Below are 20,092 nucleotides of genomic sequence, written 5' to 3' on the forward strand. Positions count from 1 at the left end.
ACTCCTCCTCCTGCCTCGTTGTGGCTTTGTCTTTGGATGTAGAATCTGTTTTGGTACATTCCAGTCTTGTCAAGTATTGTTCAGCACTTAGTCGTGATTTTGGTGATTTGTGAGAGGAGGTCAGTTCAAGTCCCTGTACTCTGCCTTTTGTCTCCACCTTGCCCCGTAACCCGTCCCTCCTATTTCCCTCTCCTGCTTTTATCTGGACTTTGTTTCCGTTGTTGTTGTACCTGCCTGCTTAAGTAGGGCTTCATTCCTTGAATTTTCTCCTGAAAAAGAGCCTCAGCTATTGAGCTATAAAAGTTCACAGGTTGTAGAATTCTCAGATCCTTCAGACATTAAAAGAGGAGACTCCACTGACTTGCAAACTGGATTTTATGAAAACACTTTTCCCAGTTTCAACTACTAAGTTAGCATGAAACAATTTCTCATGAGTATCTATTAGTAACTGAGGTGTTAGTGTGGCCTCATTTCCATCAGACACCCCGTTTCTTCCCTTTTTTTCTACTGTAATGATTGTATTATCATATGGTCATGAAGTTTACAAGTCATATTTTAGGATTGGTGAGAATACCTTGTCTAATTTTATTGTTAAATTTGTCCATCAGTTTTTGTTTTTGCTAACTTGGATGCTTTTTCTGCTTCAATTGAGGAATTCAGAAAGATTGAAACTATGTCACTGCTGCTGCTATTTTTTCAGAATTACAGAATACATTCATTTTGGGGAGTGCATGGAAAGGAGTTTGTTCTATTCATGACATGTTCTAACCTTCCTGAAAATTGGTTTGACAGTTTCTAGACATGTAATATTAATTGTCCCTTAGAAGACGATATAGTATAGGAACTCAAGTCAAATCTGGTGAGGCTAACTGGACATAAGTTCTGGGAGACTGGAAACAGATAGGAGTCAGTGGCTTAGGAAAGCTGTCAGAATGAGACAGGGAAGACAACCACCACAATAAAATTGAAGTTGTATGTTCCAAGCAGTTATGTGTAATAACTAATTTAAAACCAACCTATTACCCTAATTTTATATATGAAAACATTAAGATACAAAGAGGCTAAGTAGTTTGCTCAAATAAGTAGTTGAAAGTTACAGTGACGTTGGAAATTGCCTAGTCTTGACATCTAGACAGGTAGGCAGTATTTTTCAGAAAGGGGGTGAAAAGAGCAAGGGAGGATTAAGTTCCAGTTGAATAAAGGCGAAGGTAAATGACAGGTCATCCAGACAATGGCAAAGACAGATGGAACATGGAAGTGGTCTAGGATCAGACCTGAGAACCAGGTCAAAAAGTCTAGAAGCAAAGTGGTTTCCATGCTGAGTGCCAAACTGTTGGGTCCAGGTCATGAAAATTATTTCTGGCTATAGTCAAGATGACACTGGATACAAATATGATAGAGGATGAAGTATCAGGGAACAGGGCTCTCAATATCCACTTTAAAAAAATGAGAAGAGCATACCATCTGGATAGAGACAATGTCTGAGAGGTTTTTGCAATAGTCCTATGATATCTAGATTTTTTTTTTTTTAAATGTATGAACACCTAGAAGGCAGCATGGTGTGCATCAGGGTATTCTCAAGTAAATGAATCTAACATTGGAAATCTAATATTTTCTTCAAACATAAAAATGGTTACTAGTGTCTTCTGACAGTCCTCAACGATCTAATCTTAATGTATAATAGAAGATACTGGCATACAGGAAAAAATATATATGTTCCCAAAGAATGCTATGTAAGCAACAAAATGAAATATCAGGAAAGATCCTGAGCTTGTCACTGGTATTATATTACCTGACAACACCAATTGCTTGATCATGCCATTCATTAATCCTAAGAAAAATCTAGGCAGGCAAACATGGAGGAACTTCATCTACAGAAACTCCTTACAGAATCCAACCTGAATCAACATAAGTAGAGCATATGGGTAGTTCTGCATTCTGGGAAAGTCTTGTGACTCATCCCTTATGTTATTTTATAGCTTTGAGTATGTGGTGTAGGACCAACAGAGTTTTAACTTTGTTGTCTATTTTGACATTTCTTTGTTTACACATAATCTTTTATTGCCTGAGGAACAATGGCATAAACTTGGAAGTATTTTTCCCACTTGTGTCTTGATATTAGAAATCAGCAAGTTTTTTCCTAAAAGTTTGTACTCCTTGGCAGGATCATGGGTAATGTTACCACTTACTCGGTTTATTCATTAGCTTTTGCTCCCTCTGCTGGATTGTAACAGCAAGCAAAAGTGGGAACTCCAATTCTAAAAGAGAGGCATAAACTCTCACCCCCACCACCTTTGAATTTCAAAACTAATACGTAAAATGAATTCTAAAATTAGACTAAACTTAGCTTTTTTTTGTTTTTGGCTTTAGTTACTCCAATAATGCTTATCCTTCAACTGTATATTATGTTACTCATTATCATTGTTTTAAATATGTCAACCTCATTTGGTTTCTCTTTACTTTGTAAAGGAAATAACATTTGCAGTGAATTCAAGATTAATGTTAATATTTCCATATTATAATTGCTGTGGTGAATATGCATTTCTCTTTACCAAATTGTGAATAAATCAGAAGGATGGTTTTATATAGATTTGCAAAGTCTATATAATTAACAAATCCAAGCTGACTTCTCTTATGTAAACCTGGGTTTCCAATGACCTGACTGTGAGATTTAACAACACTGAGGATGTGATATCTTAACCTCCTTCAACAAAACAGTAAATACAGAATACTGGACAATTTCACATATTTTGGTGGATAACAAAATCAATCCTAGGAGAATTCATAAATGCTCTAACTGGAATATAGTTTGTTGTAGTTGCTTATGCCAATACATATTTAAATAATAAAATCAGAATTTGTTCTAATGTATTTATCAGTAGGGTAAAGCCAGAAGAAAAAAAAAAAAAATCTTTCCAGTAGTAAACTCACTCATTTCGTCCATAGGTGGGATACCCAGGTCAACATTCTTTAGGGTTAACATGTGATGGAGACTAATATATTTTGCCTGTGTATTAGTTACACTGGGATAAAAATCAGTTACTGGGTCCCAAAGAGTTTTGCGAATATGATCATGGGCAGAGAGAATGCCCCATTTGTGTATGTTTTAAAATATGAGGCTTTACTGGTTATCCTATTAAAAGATCAAGAAGATGGTGAATTTATAAATAGATCTGATTACCAGCAGACATGTAACACTCTGAGGGTTTTAGCCTCTGGATTTGGCAGTAACTGATTTTATCCTTAATCCCTGCAGCCTAGCAGCTTCAATAGATGTCTATTTTTAGTTACTGAAATTTGTTCTTTAACAGTGTTTAAGGAATACAGTGTCAATGTGTGCAAGGATCTTAACTAGTTGATAAGGTTAAAGAATACAAGAGAAAAAGGAAGTGCTAAGGAGTCAAGTAGGCAGTAAAAAATTCAGAGACTACTGTCAAAATGTCTTCCAAGTAGCATGCAAATGCAGATATTAAGCCCTTAGAGTTAAGTCAATTGGCTCCAGAATTCCTCTTCTCTTCCCTCTTGCCCTCTGTTTTCTTGTGTTCCACATTAACAAAACATTTTTTCCCCAAGATGCTGGCCTGTCCAAGGCCAAAAATTTAGGGCAAAGCATTACTACTTTAGAAAGCCAATTTTCAATCTTATAGTTGAATTAGCTTTTATATTTATAAGATCAGGAGCTGACAAGCTAAATATACATAAGCTAGTGTTAGTTAAGAGAGAATTTCATGCTGCAGGAAGCTCCTCTTCCTTATTCCATTATGATCTGCTTACTAAGTCTAAAAGGCATATGCTTCATTAAGCTACTTAAAGGTTTTAGTTCAAAGCAATTCAGCTTTTAACTTCCCATTGGAAATTGCATGTAATTCATGAGCTGGGTGAAGTAATATTTCAATTATCTGCATAAAATTCAAATGTAAGAAATTACAACAGTTGTCTGATATCAATACTGAGGATTATTTTGGTGACAATATATAATGATAGAAACTGAATATCATGTTTACTTCTATCTTATAATATAATAAGGAAAGCTATAAAGAGAAACTGATGTGAAGATATTTATATTCACCAGTGCACTGCAATATTAAATATCTGGGCTTTGAAAAACATTGAAACTTACAAACCTTGTAAACTGTTAGATCCTAACAATTTCATTTGAAATTGAGTACATATGAATTACTTCAAAGAAATAACTTTGTGCCCTAGATAAGTAGCTTTGGACACCTGGTTCCACTTTGAGACTATCTGAGAGATAGTGCCTTCATACATAATGACAGTAAGAAAGAAAAAAATTTAAATGACTGTCATCCAATATAGTCCATTAATAGTTTATCTCAAACTCATATCAAAGTGTCTCTGACTACACATGACTATGCAAAATTGAATTGAAATGCAGTGCTTGGTGAATTTGTCCTTGTTTTCAAGGAAACTGTTGCAGGACTGCATCTCTTGAAGGGTGGTTTTAAAATGGAAAACTGTAGTACATTACTATCCCAGAAAGTTCAAAACGAGATATAGCTCATAGATTTTTAAATTTATTTAGTTTTTTAAATACCTCATAGGACAGTTTTAATTCAACTGAATTTCTTAGCTGTTTGATTATCTCTTGCCTTTTCCCTCACCCCCATTTCAGTAGAATGGCTCAAGAGTACAGGTCTTTCTTGTTGACTTTTCATCCTTAGCATATAGCACAGGTTACAGCTTAAGCTCTTAATTAATAAAAGTATTGTGAATGAGTAACATATAGTGATATCCATTTTCTCCTTCTAGTTATAAGGAAAAGTGAACATTATTGTCAGACTAAAATATATTTGAATCCTGACTTCAGTATTTAACTAGCTCTATGACCATTAGGTCAATTGTGTGAATTTTCTGCATATAGGTTTCCATATTTAATTGGGGATAATAACAAAACCTGCCAAGAAATTTTGATTTTTTTAAAAAAAGTACAATAAAAAAATTAAAAAGTACAATTTTTAAGCATCTAGCATAATGTTTGACATAGGAAGAAAACAATAGTAGCTCTAATAATTACAATAACTGTAACTAATGGTGCTGCTGCTACTCTGCTAGGTGGTGTTATCAATGCTCTGTATCCTCAGTTATCACTGTAACCTGTGATTACCTTCCTTCTACTGCTAGGTACCAGAGACAGACCCAGTGCTACTTGAGTCCTAAAATGGGAGGTCAGGATTTAAACCCTCCTCTGCTTGATTCCAAAGTCTGGGGTTCTTTCAGTACACCACGTTGCCTCTCCCGGATATGTTTCAAAAACCCTAAAGGTATATTTCTGTCTTCAAAAGTTTTTCAAATTATTTCTATAAATTAAAATATAGCCATCTGATCCATTAAAGAAGATAGCTCCTTTAAAATCAGTAGGTTGTATAAAGGAATTTTCTCACACTTAATTTTCATTTTTTCAGAAAGTCAGTTAATTAGATTTCTCAATGTGTAGTGCAGGAGAGTATGCAACTGAATTTTTAAAATGGAAGTAGACATCTAGGTTCTATTTCAGAGTCCTGAGTCTCTCTCAGGAGTCACCCTGATGGCCTTAGATGATTTCCAAAAACTCTGCTTGACTCATATCTGTCTTGTTAACAGGTCTTGGTCATACCTTCTTTTAGAAAAAGTGATCAGCATTTACTTACTACCTGGGTCCATTGACTACCATGGGAGGAATACCCTACTACAAGAATAGAAAAACTCCCTCTTCTAAAGGTACGAATTCACAATTGGCCCAACAAACTTTTCCATAAAGGAAATGAGTGTTAGATACTTTATTGGAGATCTTTAGTAGAACTAGATTATAATAACTAGCATGCACATAGAACTCTAGTTTAAAAAACACTCTTCTATTTTATGTATTAAATATAAATAAATCGTGTGACTTAGTGCTAACATGGGAATACTGAATATTTAAAAACAATAGCAATGACACTCCCATCCCAATGAAAACAAATAATTAAAAAAAAAAAAAAGCCAGAGGCACAGGACTAAAGTTATACCTAGAAAGTGGTAATATTCAGTGTTATTACACATGAACCTTTGCACTACAGAATTCAGATTAGTGTTCAATAGATATAAACTGAAAATTCTATAGAGAGATATTTACCTGGCTGATGAGTGAGTGGAAATTTGACAGTGTATGGATAAGACACACACACACAAAAAACAGTCTTTAAAAACAATTCAGCTGGAAATGAATTGTATGTTTTTCTTTATTTTTTAGTGAATCACAAGGAATGTTTATAGTTATGGAGTGGATAAATTCATAGATTTCTTGGCAAATGAACCAAAAAATACTAGACTGAATTTTCAGACATTCTGCTGTTATGACCTATAAAAATAGATTCAAATAATAATTTCCAAATGCATTGTATTATTGCTGTTAAAATGTTTTAAATATAACAAATACTAAATCAGTTTTCTCAAATGTAATTCCTAGTAAGTGGGAAATTACCAATATGAAGCATATAATTCATAAAGGGATATCTCTTATTTTGATCAATTAAATATGTATTATGACCATATGCTTGTACAGTTATGATGAAGCCAACTTTTTAATCTCTAAATATATGGTACCCAAAGCAATCTACAGATTCAAGCAATTGCTATGAAATTACCAATGGTAATTTTTAACAGAGCAAATAATTTTATAATTTGTATGGAAACACAAAAGCCCCTGAATAGCTGAAGCAATCTTGAAAAAGCAAAAATGGAGCTGGATGAATCACACTTCCTGATTTCAGACAAGAATAGAAAGCTACAGTCATCAAGACAGTATGGTATTGGTACAAAAACAGAAATATAGACCAATGGAACAAGATAGAAATCCCTGAGACAAACTCACACACCTGTGGTCCCCTAATCTACAACAAAGGAGGCAGGAATATACAATGGATAAAACGGACGACCCAGAGGGATGGTATGGGGAGGGAGGAGGGAGGTGGGTTCAGGATGGGGAACACATGTATACCTGTGGCGGACTCATTTTGATATTTGGCAAAACTAATACAATTATATAAAGTTTAAAAATAAAATAAAATTAAAAAAAAACAAAAACGGAATAAGTGGTGCTGGGAAAACTGGACAGCTAAGTGTAAAAAAAAACAACAACAAAAAAAATGAAAGTAGAACACTCCCTAACAAGATACACAAAAGTAAACTCCACTTCCTAGAGTAATGAAAATTAAAACAAAACACCAAATGGGGTCTAATTAAATTTAAAAGCTGTTGCACAGCAAAGGAAACCATAAACAAAATGAAAAGACAACCCAGAGCATGGGAGAAAATATTTACAAATGAAGTGACTGAAAGGAGTTAATCTCTAAAATATACAGTTTATGCAGCTCAATATCCAAAAACCAAACAACACAATCAAAAAATGGGCAGATCTAAATGTACGTTTCTCTAAAGAAGATATACAAATGGACAAAAAGCACATGAAAAGATGCTCAACATCACTAATTATTGGAGAAATGCAAATCAAACATATAATGAGACACATCTTATACTGGTCAGAATGGTCATCATAAAAAAATCTACAAGCAATAAATGCTGGAGAAAAGGGAATCCTCCTACACAGTTGGTGGGAATATAAATTGGTGCAGCCACTATGGAAAACAGTATGGAGATTCCCTAAGAAAAACTACAAATAGAGCTTTCATATTATCCAGCAATCCTATGGAGAAGGCAATGGCACCCCACTCCAGTACTCTTGCCTGGAAAATCCCATGGAAGGAGGAGCCTGGTAGGCTGCAGTCCATGGGGTCGCTAAGAGTCGGACACGACTGACCGACTTCACTTTCACTTTCATGCATTGGAGGAGGAAATGGCAACCCACTCCATTGTTCTTGCCTGGAGAATCCCAGGGACGGCGGGGCCCAGTGGGCTGCCGTCTATGGGGTCGCACAGAGTCGGACATGACTGAAGTGATTTAGCAGCAGCAGTCCTACTCCTGGGCATGTTATCTAGAGAAAACTCTTGATATAAAAAGATACATGCACCCCAGTGCTTAACGAAGCAATCCTTACAGTAGCCAGGACATGGAAGCAACTTAAATGTTCATCTGCAGAGTAATGGATAAAGAAGATGTGGTACATATGTATAATGAAATATGACTCAGCCATAAAAGAGAATGAAATAATTCCATTTGCAGCAACATGAATGGACCTAGAAATTGTGTTGAGTGAAGCAAGAAAGAAAAATAGTGCTTTTATGTGGAATCCAAAAAATAAAGTACAAATGAACTTATTTATAAAACAGAAGTATATTTGATGTAAAAACAAACTTGTGGTTACCAGGTGGTGGGAAGGGGAGTATAAATTGGCAGATTGTGATTGATATATACACAATATAAAATAGATAACTAAAAAGGACCTGCTGTATATAGCACAGGGAACTCTACTCAATGCTCTGTAGTAGCCTATATGGGAAAAGAATCTAAGAAATAGAGATATGTATATGTATAAATGAATCACTTTGTAGTACATCTGACACTAACACATTATAAATGAGCTATACTCCAATAAAAATTTAAAAAGTCACAGAGGAGAAAATAAAAACAAAAATGCATTGTTTTCTGAATACAATAAAGTTAGGGCAGGTTTGTCCTCTGAGTTGTATATGGTTATTAGAAAAAGTAGATTTCTGGATGAGTGAGAGTGAAAACTTTCTAAGAAGTGAAATTATTTATTAAAAAAATAAAGATTATATTTTGAAAAAGTATGGATCAGATCAGGGGTTCTCCATGTGTGTACAAAGTCAGTATGATTTTGATAATAGTACTATGATAATATCTTTCACCCTTACTTCTCATGAATGTATAGGGAATCTTCAATTGGTTACCTGGTGTGCTATATTATAATAGACTGAATATCAAAGCAGATACAAGAATCCAGCTACCTCTTTTTGGCCAGTTCTTAATGCAATTTATAAAAAAATGTAGATAACCTAATCTTCATACTATTTTGCTTTATAAAGTTTACTTTTCCAAAAATATGTTACTTATATTAGTAAATTAATAAAGTTTCCAGTTTCTTTTCCCACAGTAAATATTAACACTTATAACCCACATAAAGAAAAACTCAAAATTTGCTGTAAACTTCAAAGACTTTAAATTCCATATGATTAAAAAGTTTTAGAGCTATTTATAAAGAAACAAGAAAATACTATTTATTCCACCTTAAACTGTGTTTTTATTTTTTATAAATCCCAGTGACATAGACCTTTATGGTCCTTGTAATTTACGAGAAGTCTTTTATAATAGGTCTGTTTAAAAACCCTTAAAGCATTGTATTCATAATATAAAAAATATTGATCTCCTTAGAAATTGCTCTTTTTGCAAAATATATTTAAAACTTAACCAAAATAAATAATTCATACCTCTCCAAGTGAGTAATAACGTCTTGGGATCTGGGAGTCCGGATAGATGTTTTCAAGGTACCAAGAAAAGGGCTTACACTTCAGATTTTCTCTTAGTGTTTTTCTGACTGACACATCTCCGTAATCCACTTTGACAACACCTGGAATTTTTCAGAGAAACATTGAAATCTGTTTATGCTATTTTCATTTTAGCACTGTTTCACTCTGCTTTGCTATCAGTTTTTTTCTCTATAATTAAAATTTCATCAAATTGAATTGCATGTGCAGCTGCTACTACACTGAATTCTTGCTAACATCCAATTAGTACATTAAATGGATATAAAAAGTTTTTCCATTGGTTATGACTTAAAATGTAAATATTTATCACCAAGTACATGTACTTCTTAAATTGAATAATTAATCAAGTCAGTATAAGTTGGTATTAATTTAGCATCTCATAATGAAAGCCTAATTGAGCTGTGTGATAATGTGGTTTCTTTTTAATAAAAGTTTCAGTGGCTTCACTATTTTTATTCCTCATATTTTTCCTTTAGTGTCATTAATTCACTACTTGTGCATTTCATGAGAAATATACATAAATATGACCCTCACAATGGATGACACATTTGTGTTCTAAGTTTTCCTTCTTGAATTTTTATTTATCTAGGTTTAGGACCTAACTTTTTATTTACTAATTTTTCCCTGTTTTATAAGTTAGTGTAAACCACTTCAAATCCTTGAGTAAGTTAGTAAATAAATAAGCATAAAGAAACCACAAGCAAATGAAATATACTCACATGTGTATTATTAAAATTGCTTAACTGTATTTAATAGCAGAATAGATGAATTTAAAATGAATTTTCCATTGAGGATCATAATAGAATGATTTTTAGTTGAGAAATAAAAATAACACCGCTAATTTTAGTGACATGAATTGCTCATTACTAATATTAAAATAACATTTAATTGAAGTGGCTAAATAACTGTTATAAGATGACAATTAATTCTTAGATTTTGAAAAGATCTCTGTTTAACGTGTTTAAGAGCAGTAAGCAACCACACTTTGGCACAGGAAAAAAGTGGCCCAGTCTTGATATGCTATCCCAACCAAGCAGCAAAGTCTATTAGTCATGTGTAATAAAGGAACAATTGTTTAGACAGTCTAAATGTCTATAACTAATACCATTATTTAGGTTACTATTTTCAAATGAGGCCGCACTCTTGAGGCTTATCACCTGCCAGTCCTTCCCACCCCTCACCACCCGTTTGGTTTTTTTTTTTCAGAATTTTGTTTTTTCCCCAAATGCTTAAGCAGCCAAACCATTTCCTTCTACAATAAAATATTGATTTTTCTAGCTAGTGTTTGGATGAAAATAAAAAGATATTTGGGCTTTGTAGACAAATACTTCCTTTCAAAGTAATTGTATCCAGAACCTCCAATCTGGATGTAGCCTTCAAAAGAGGTTCAATAACACTTAAAAAATAGATTACTAAAAGAATTTCTTTTTGTTAAGTGGTACACAAATAGGTGGCTTTGAAAATTTTTTAATTCTATTGGACCCGGAAAAAAAGGCAATGCGGCTTCAAAGGATTTAATTCAGCAGTTCTGCATCTTAAATTTGACATTCCAAAAAGGTCCTCTTGATTTTCCACATGACCCATCTTCAAGATTCTCCAGTAACTAGCAATAGTGTCCACCCATTTTCTCAAGGCAAAAACATAGGAGTATTTCTTTTATCTCACACACATATTCAATTCATTAACAATCCACAATATGGGTCTTTCTACATACAGAGGGGTTACATCCTGAGAAACCCATCTTAAGTTAAAAAAAAAATGCATTCAATAGAGCTAACCTACCAAACATTGCAGCTGAGCCAAGCCTACATCAAATGTGCTCAGCACACTTGCATTAGCCTACAACTAGGAAAAATCATCTAATGTTAATCCAATTTTATAAAAATTGAATATCTCACATACTTTATTGAATAGTATACTGAAAGTGGAAAACAGGGTGACCGAATGTATAGAGAATGGTTTTAAGTGTATCTGTTGTTTTCACCTTCCTGATCACATGGCTGACTGGGTGCTGGGGCAGCCCATCTTCTAAAGAGAGTATTATGCTGTATGTTGCTAGCCTGGAAAAATATCAAATTCTAAAGTTTCACAAGTACAGTTTTTATTGAATACCTATTGCTTTCACACCATAATAAAGTTGAAAACTTTAGTCAAATCATCATGAGTCAAAGCCTGTCTATAGATTCCGAGCTCCTCTATCATCCCCATTACCATCCTGCTCTCTCTCATCTCTTGCCTAAGACTAAGCATGCCATCACCTCCTAACTAGTCTCCCTGACATCTTGTATTTCTCCATTTATCCTTTATTTACTATTTCCTGCTCTCTAGACAGTATATTTGAAATATAAAATCATGTGTTCGCTTGCTACAAAGCATCCAACAATTTCCCATTGTTCTAGAAATAATTGACAATATCAATAATCATTGCCAGAGTTTCTTTATGAAATGGCCCTTGGTTATCTCTCTGAATTAATCACCTGTATTCACTTCATTGTAGCAAAACTGGCTTCCCCACCCTTTCTTGCTTTCTTTCTGTTTCTCCAAATCTCTAATCAAAATTTATTTCCTCATGCTCACCCTGACTTTCCTCTCTAAAATGATCACCCTTCCCATCATCTTGGTAATGCTCTATCCCTCCATTATTCTTCATTCTCCAGCATACTTGTTAGTACTTGATATCCTATACAGGTTAATTCTCTTTGCCTCTCCAGGAAAAGCTTTGGACAAATAATTTAATCTCTTGATTCCTAAGGTATCTTGTGTGTGGTATATAATAATTCAGTTCAGTTCAGTTGCTCAGTCGTGTCCGACTCTTTGCGACCCCATGAATCGCAGCACACCATGCCTCCCTGTCCATCACCAACTCCCAGAGTTTACCCAAACTCATGTCCATCGAGTTGATGATGCCATCCAACCATCTCATCCTCTGTCGTCCCCTTCTCCTCCTGCCCCCAATCCCTCCCAGCATCAGAGTCTTTTCCAATGAGTCAACTCTTCTCATGATGTGGCCAAAGTATTGGAGTTTCAGCTTCAGCATCAGTCCTTCCAACGAACACCCAGGACTGATCTCTTTTAGGATGGACTGCTGAATACATATTGCATATTGTAATGGATACCTGCTGCTTTTGACTGCCTGGCATCCATTTTGCATATTGGTAACAGCGTTCAAGTTTTCCTTGGGCAACCATCACACCTTCACTTTGTGTGACTTGCTGATCTCATACCCCTTCCTGTCTTTCCAGCTCCAACTAACATCACAAAATAAAGGCATATCACTAGTGAATCCTGTTAAAAATTCACATTCTGATTCAGGTGGTCTATACTGAGGCCTGAGAGTCTACATACTTACCAAGCTCCCAGGGGATGCTGCTGTTCCTCAGGTCAAATTCTGAGTAACCCCCAAGACAATCAAAGCAACCCATTTCTCATTGTTACTTACAACCTATCATAATGACTGGCTTAGGAGTGGGCATGTGATAAAAGTATAAATAAATAAAAGTATACTCAGACAACTTTCTAGGACTATTAGAAAGTAGAAATTCTCTTTCCTTTGGAATTGCTAGCTATAAAGATGACTAAAGCCTGGAGCTTCTGAGGCTACCATATAGAGAATGCCTTCTAAGATAGTGAAGCAAACACAGGAATTAGATAAACAAATGGAAAGGGAAAGAGACAAAGATAGCATAAGCCAAGCCAACATTTAAATCAGTAGATATTTATCGTGGTCCAGCCTTTACACAAAGCATGTTTTCTAAGCACTTGGGATATGTCAATGAACAAAAAAATGTATCTTTCTCAAAGGGGAAGGAGAGGTAAGTAAACAGTAATACATTAGAAGGTGATACATGCTATGACAAAAATAGAGTGAGGGAAGAAGTTTGCAATAGAAGGAATCTTAATGCATTATGTTTTTTTTTTCCAAAAGCAGCTTACAGGAGTTACAGGTTTTTAATGTAAATCTTTCAATGGAAGTTGAACAAATGCTAGAGAAGCTCTGACATTTAGAGTTTCATGATGAATTAGAATAAAAAAGTACTCTAACTCTAAATTTGCAGGATTGATTAATAGGTAAATTATAACATGGGCAGTTACTTTATTTAATAACCTTTTATTCATGTTAAAATCTATTTCATGGTAGTATTAATCTAGATAATCTAGATATGTAGAAGAATTGTGTTTTAATTCTTTAAATAGAAGATCATCATAATCTCAAATAAATTCTTTCCAAGTAAATACCTAATAAGCCTAACAGTTTTGATTACCTATAATCAAGGTACCTGATGAGAGAATACCTGCTTTTAGACTAAAGCTCTTGAGTTTTGTGCATAAAAATACATATTGTAGCATAGCTTAAAGTGGTAAAAAGAGGAAATAATTTCCTTCAATAAGGGAATTTTTAAGTAAATCAGTGGTATACCTAATTGACAAAATATGATTGCTGTATTGAAATGTCTATAAAATATGGGAAACGGAAATAAAATACAAATAATTTTTTACACTATCATTGTAAATGAGTAAATGTGTGGAACAAAAATAACTGAACTATAAAAGCAGTGCATTCCCTTTGCTACTAAAAGAAGAGAAAGAAAAAAAAAACCCTTAAAAATCTATTTTATCCTTAAGTATAAAAATTAAAACTGTGAAACTAATCAGTTTTCCATATACAATTATATATTAACAATATGCTTGCATATTAAATGAATATAGTTTTAGCTAAACATTTTTTATATTTTCAAAATTCCTCTTAAAGAGAAAATTATCTTTGTTGTTTACTTTAAAAATTGTCATCAAGGGTTATTCGAATAAGAATCTGCATTTCTTCTCAAGTATAATAAAAAGATCATTTTTAGGCTAACCAGGGGTTACTGCATTCTAGAGTATCTAAGTACTATATGTGTAAGAAGTTTAACAGATTAGTTGGATTTTTTTTAAATTTAAAACTACTCTTATCCTGCCATTTTAATTTTTAGTCATTCTTAATATGCACAGAAATTACCCAGGCTCATAACTGCTCATTAGGAAGTCAGTGGTTAGAACTATATTAAGCGGCTGATGACCCATGCCAGCTAATAATACACAGTGATTATCTGTTGAACTTATCATTTACTATTATCACTTCAGTTTTATTTTAATGGAATAAAAATGATATAATGAATTGTACAAAGATCATAGCTTCTGTTGAGAACAGTATTGCATAGAAGAAGTGAATATCAGAAAACTTCTCTATTTATATCAATCTGATCTTTATCATCAAAAATCTGGGCAGGTCAGAAGGTGACATAGATGGTGGAGTAAGAGGACCCTAAACTCACCTCCCAGAGACAAACCAAAATTACAACTATTTGCATAACAACTCTATGGGAAGGACCAGAAGACTAGCAAAAAATATTTATTCCAACTAAAGACATAAAGAAGGAACTAAATACTATGACTCACAGACTTAGAGGAAAAAAATTATAGTTAACTGAGTGGGGAAGAGGAATAGGTTGGGAGTTTGGGGTTAACATGTACACACAGTTATATTAATAATTAAAATGGATAAGCAACAAGGACCTACTGTATAGCACAGGGAACTCTCTACTCAATATCCTGTAATAAACTAGATAGGAAAATAATTTGAAAAAGAATAGATACAGCTGGAGAGGGTGTGGAGAAAAGGGAACCCTCTTACACTGTTGGTGGGAATGCAAACTAGTACAGCCACTATGGAGAACAGTGTGGAGATTCCTTCAAAAACTGGAAATAGAACTGCCTTATGATCCAGCAGTCCCACTGCTGGGCATACACACTGAGGAAACCAGAAGGGAAAGAGACACGTGTACCCCAATGTTCATCGCAGCACTGTTTATAATAGCCAGGACATGGAAGCAACCTAGATGTCCATCAGCAGATGAATGGATAAGAAAGCCGTGGTACATATACACAATGGAGTATTACTCAGCCATTAAAAAGAATACATTTGAATCAGTTCTAATGAGGTGGATGAAACTGGAGCCGATTATACAGAGTGAAGTAAGCCAGAAGGAAAAACACCAATACAGTATACTAACACATATATATGGAATTTAGAAAGATGGTAACAATAACCCTGTGTACGAGACAGCAAAAGAGACATTGATGTATAGAACAGTCTTATGGACTCTGTGGGAGAGGGAGAGGGTGGGAAGATTTGGGAGAATGGCATTGAAACATGTAAAATATCATGTATGAAATGAGATGCCAGTCCAGGTTCGATGCACGATACTGGATGCTTGGGGCTAGTGCGCTGGGACGACCCAGAGGGATGGTATGGGGAGGGAGGAGGGAGGATGGTTCAGGATGGGGAACACATGTATACCTGTGCTGGATTCATTTTGATATTTGGCAAAACTAATACAATTATGTAAAATTTAAAAATAAAAAAAAATAGATACATGTATATGTATACCTCATCACTTTACTGTACACCTGAAGCACAATATTGTTAATCAGCTGTGCTCCAATATACAATAAAAATTTAAAAATAAGAAACCACAATAAGATTAGTAGGAATGGTGGAGACAGTATAGTTAGGACCCAAATTTTCAGGGTTGGTAACCCACAAATGGGAGAGAGATCACAATGATAGAAGTTTTCTGCAAGGAGTGAGGGGTCTGAGCCTCATGTTGAGCTACCTTGCCCAGGGATCTTGCACCAGGAACATGAGCCCCTAGAATGTCTGGCTTTGAAAACCAGCAGGGCTTATGTTCAGGAAGTGGGAGGTCTATAGGAAACAGACTTTTCTGTTAAAGGGTTTGTGCAGTATCTCACACAATCTGAATCAGCATAGAAGCAGTAGTTTGAAGGGAGCCTGGGTCAGACCGATTTGCTAATCCTGGAGAGCTTTCTGGGGATGAAGGAGGACACAGCCACTGGAGGCAGCTATTTTGGAGAGCTCATTTTACTGCTGTATTACTATTGCTGGCAAGTGACATTTTGAAATCCTACCTCCACCCTTAAAGTGCCAGGGACTTACCTGCCCACCAGTGGACCAGCACCAGCCCTGATTTCCCATGGCATGCAGATATCTGAGCGGGGACTGGGCCATGCAAACCAGCAGGCCAGCACTAGTCCCATGACCCGCCAGGCCCCACAGTCAGCCATGTTGGCACCTGGCCTGGACCATCACTGGGCTAGCTCCAAACCTGGCATCCTTGGGCATCAGCCAGTCACTTCAACACCTGGCACTGCCCACCAGCAGGCAGGAACCAGCCCTGCACCCCACTGGGCTCTGTAGCTTTCCACACCCCATCCACTAGTGGGCCAATAGCCACCACACCAAGCAAGGCCTGGCAGTTAACGTGGCCAGGGACCAGCCCTGCCTAAGAGCAAGCAAACAGCCGTTGGCTGTCAAAACAGAAGGAAACATGCTAGGGCATAAAGAGCACAAAGCTCTAGTGAACAGAGGAGTGTGTGCTCTGGGCCCCAGGGGAATTCACCTAAATGAGGCCACATTTCAAAGACTGTAAGACATAACCTCTTTAATACCTAGAAATAAACACAGAAAATTAAGTAAGATGAGGCAAGAGAGGAATATGGTCCAAATGAAGGAATGAGACAAAATCATAGAAAAGTGAAGATAAGTAACCTCCCTGACAGAGATGTCAAGGTAATAATCATAAAGATGTTCAACAAACTTGGGAAAATAATGATTGAATATAGTGCAAATTTTAATAAAGAGTTAGAAAATATAAAGATTCAAAATGAGCTGAGATTGCACTCACTGAAATAAAATATATACTTGAAGGAATCAAGGGTGGATCAGATGATACAGAGGATAATATCAGTGGACAGAGTAGTAGAAATCAATGAAGCTGAACAGAAAAAAGAAAATATGCTGATGGTTTGTGACACTTTTGTGAAAACAGCAAGCATACTAATATTTGCATACTAGGAGTCCTAAGAGGAGAAAAGGTAAGGGAACTTACCTGAAGAAATAATAGATGAAAACTTCCCAAACCTGGGAAACACACATCTAGATGTAGTAAGCACAGAGTGTGCCAAACAAGATGAACTCAAAAAGGTCCACACCAAAACAATTTATAATTAAAATGGCAAAAAATAAAAGAGCAGACCTTAACAGCAAGAGAAAAACAGGTATTTACATTTTTAAAGGAAACTCCCATAAAGGCTATCAGCTGACTTTAGCAGAAACATTGCAGGGCAGAAGGGTCTGGCATGCTGTACCCAAAGTGGTGAAAGGAAAACAACTATAATAAAGAATATTCTACTTAGAAAGGCTACCATTCAGACCTGAAGGAGAGAGAAAGAGTTTTACAGAGAAAAAAAAGCTAAAATAGTTCAGCACCATTATAGTGGCTTTGTAAGAAATGGTGAAGAGTCTTCTATAAGCAGAAAAGACCAGAACTAGAAACATAAAAATTACAAAAGGAAAAATCTCATTGGTGAAGGCAACCACAGAGTAAATCAACCACTTCTAAATGTAGTAAGGTAAGGTAAGGTAAGTCACTTCAGTCGTGTCCGACTCTGTGCGACCCCATAGACGGCAGCCCACCAGGGTCCCCCGTCCCTGGGATTCTCCAGGCAAGAACACTGGAATGGGTTGCCATTTCCTTCTCCAGTGCATGAAAGTGAAAAGTGAAAGTGAAATCGCTCAGTCGTGTCTGACTCTTCGCAACCCCATGGACTGCAGCCCACCAGGCTACTCCGTCCATGGGATTTTCCAGGCAAGAGTATTGGAGTGGGGTGCCATTGCCTTCTCCGTCTAAATGTAGTAGGAAGGTTAAAGTAGTAAAGATAAAGATAGTAAAACACCTATGTATACAATAAGTAAGGGATATTTAAAACAAAAAAGTGTAAAATATGTTACTAACATTAAACAGGAAGGGGGAGTAAAAATATAGCACTGTTAAAATGCATTAAAACTTAAGAGATCATTAACTTAAAATATTTATATATATATATATAGCCTATTGTATATGAACTTCATACTAGCCACAAACCAAAAACCTAGAATACATGCACACTCAAAACAAAGGAATTCAAACATTACACTAGACATAGTCATCAAATCACAAAAGAAGAAAGGAAGCAAAAAGAACTACAAAAACAACTACCAGAAATCAGTGAACAAAATGTCAGTATGTACATACCTATCAGTAATTACTTTAAATGTTAAATGGACTAAATATTCCAATGAAAAGACTGTAGCAGAGGACTAAAAACAAAAACAAAAAAAGATCTATATATGCTGCCTATAAGAGACTAACTTCAAATTTAGAGACACGTAGTAAAAATCTTTTCCTTTATATTTTCTACCCTTCATATTATGCTTAGAGATACCAAGATATCCATAAGTCCAGGTGTATTTTATTTCATGCTTAAATATATTCACTTCATGTTTTTCTTTTAAAATTATACTATGCATGCGTGTATGCTAAGTCATGTCTAACTCTTTGTGACCCTTATGGACTGCAGCCTGTCAGGCTCCTCTATCTGTGGATTCTTCAGGCAAGAATACTGGAATGGGTTGCCATGCCCTCTTCCAGGGGATCTTCCCAACCCATGGATCGAACCCATGTATCCTGCAGCTCCTGCATTGCAGGGCAGATTCTCTACTGCTGAGCCACCAGGGAAGCCCAAACTTGACTATAGACACTCATACACATTTTCTCATTAAATCTCTGTCATACCCCTATCTATTATTGTTTTTGTTTGTTTGTTTAAGGATGAAAGAATTGGAGCTTTAAAAGATTAAATATGCTCAAGCTTGCTTAGAAAATATCAGGAGATGATTAGAAGTCATTCACATCCATCTAATATCATAGTCCAAGCCCTTGCCCATTCTACTAGATTAAAAAAAAAAAAAGAAGAAGAAAACTGGAGAAATTTTGAAACCTGTATAGAGATATCTTTCCGTGGATGGTGGAACACAACATGGTAATTATCATTCCTTGAAGTGTAGATTCCACTTGGCAAACTTTTCCAGTCCTAACAGATCAACATGATCCAAGATGCAGGATGAACTTGAATTCATAGAAATAAATGATCCGTAATGACATAATTGAGAGTTATTTTATTGACTTGACAATTAAATACAAGCCAGAAGGTTTCAGTGTGCAATTGAATGATCAACTAAAATATTTCCATAAAATGCTACCCAAATTTTATACTATCAGTCCCTCATTCTGCAGGATGCTGGATATAATTATTTCTTCAGCTTTGTGACACATATAATATTAGTATTATACCTTCTCTGAAGTAGTGAGTTTTTTTTTATATATATATAGTAAATGGGATCTTAAACAATTGCTTGAGGGGAGAAGCCATTGTATCAGTGTCAGTGCAGCTGACACTACTTAAACATGTACACACTTGTTTTTCTCATTGTAGCCAATTACAGATGTAGTAATTAATGTAAATTTTAAATCAATAAGCATTTAAATACATCCTGATTATTGTCTAAAAACTTTAATACTTCTGGTAAGATCAAGAAAGTACTAAGATGAAAATTTAGTGAATGATTTTAGGGACTTCAAGGAAAATCCCAGGAATAATAATGTTTTAAGAAACTCACATTATCAGTCATCTTCATGGTACTGAGAATGATAGTGGATGGCAAGCATTGGAAAGTGATTCTAAAGAGTCAGATTCCAAATGTGAGAAACTTGCT

The 20,092-nt window shown here is 35.3% G+C and overlaps 1 protein-coding gene across 6 annotated transcripts in view; it reads right to left on the minus strand.

Annotated features, from left to right (window-relative positions):
• The window catches only part of GALNT13 (polypeptide N-acetylgalactosaminyltransferase 13), a 666,740-nt gene that overhangs the window by 52,754 nt on the left and 593,894 nt on the right, over nucleotides 1-20,092 (minus strand). For all 6 annotated transcript variants that reach the window (XM_027560425.1, XM_027560416.1, XM_027560436.1 and 3 more), the window contains one exon: nucleotides 9,385-9,524. In XM_027560425.1, the coding sequence (XP_027416226.1) occupies nucleotides 9,385-9,524 (140 nt within the window). The remainder of the gene's footprint in view (nucleotides 1-9,384; nucleotides 9,525-20,092) is intronic.

This window comes from Bos indicus x Bos taurus, chromosome 2 (genome assembly GCF_003369695.1).
Source record: "Bos indicus x Bos taurus breed Angus x Brahman F1 hybrid chromosome 2, Bos_hybrid_MaternalHap_v2.0, whole genome shotgun sequence".
Taxonomy (NCBI): Eukaryota; Metazoa; Chordata; class Mammalia; order Artiodactyla; family Bovidae; genus Bos; species Bos indicus x Bos taurus.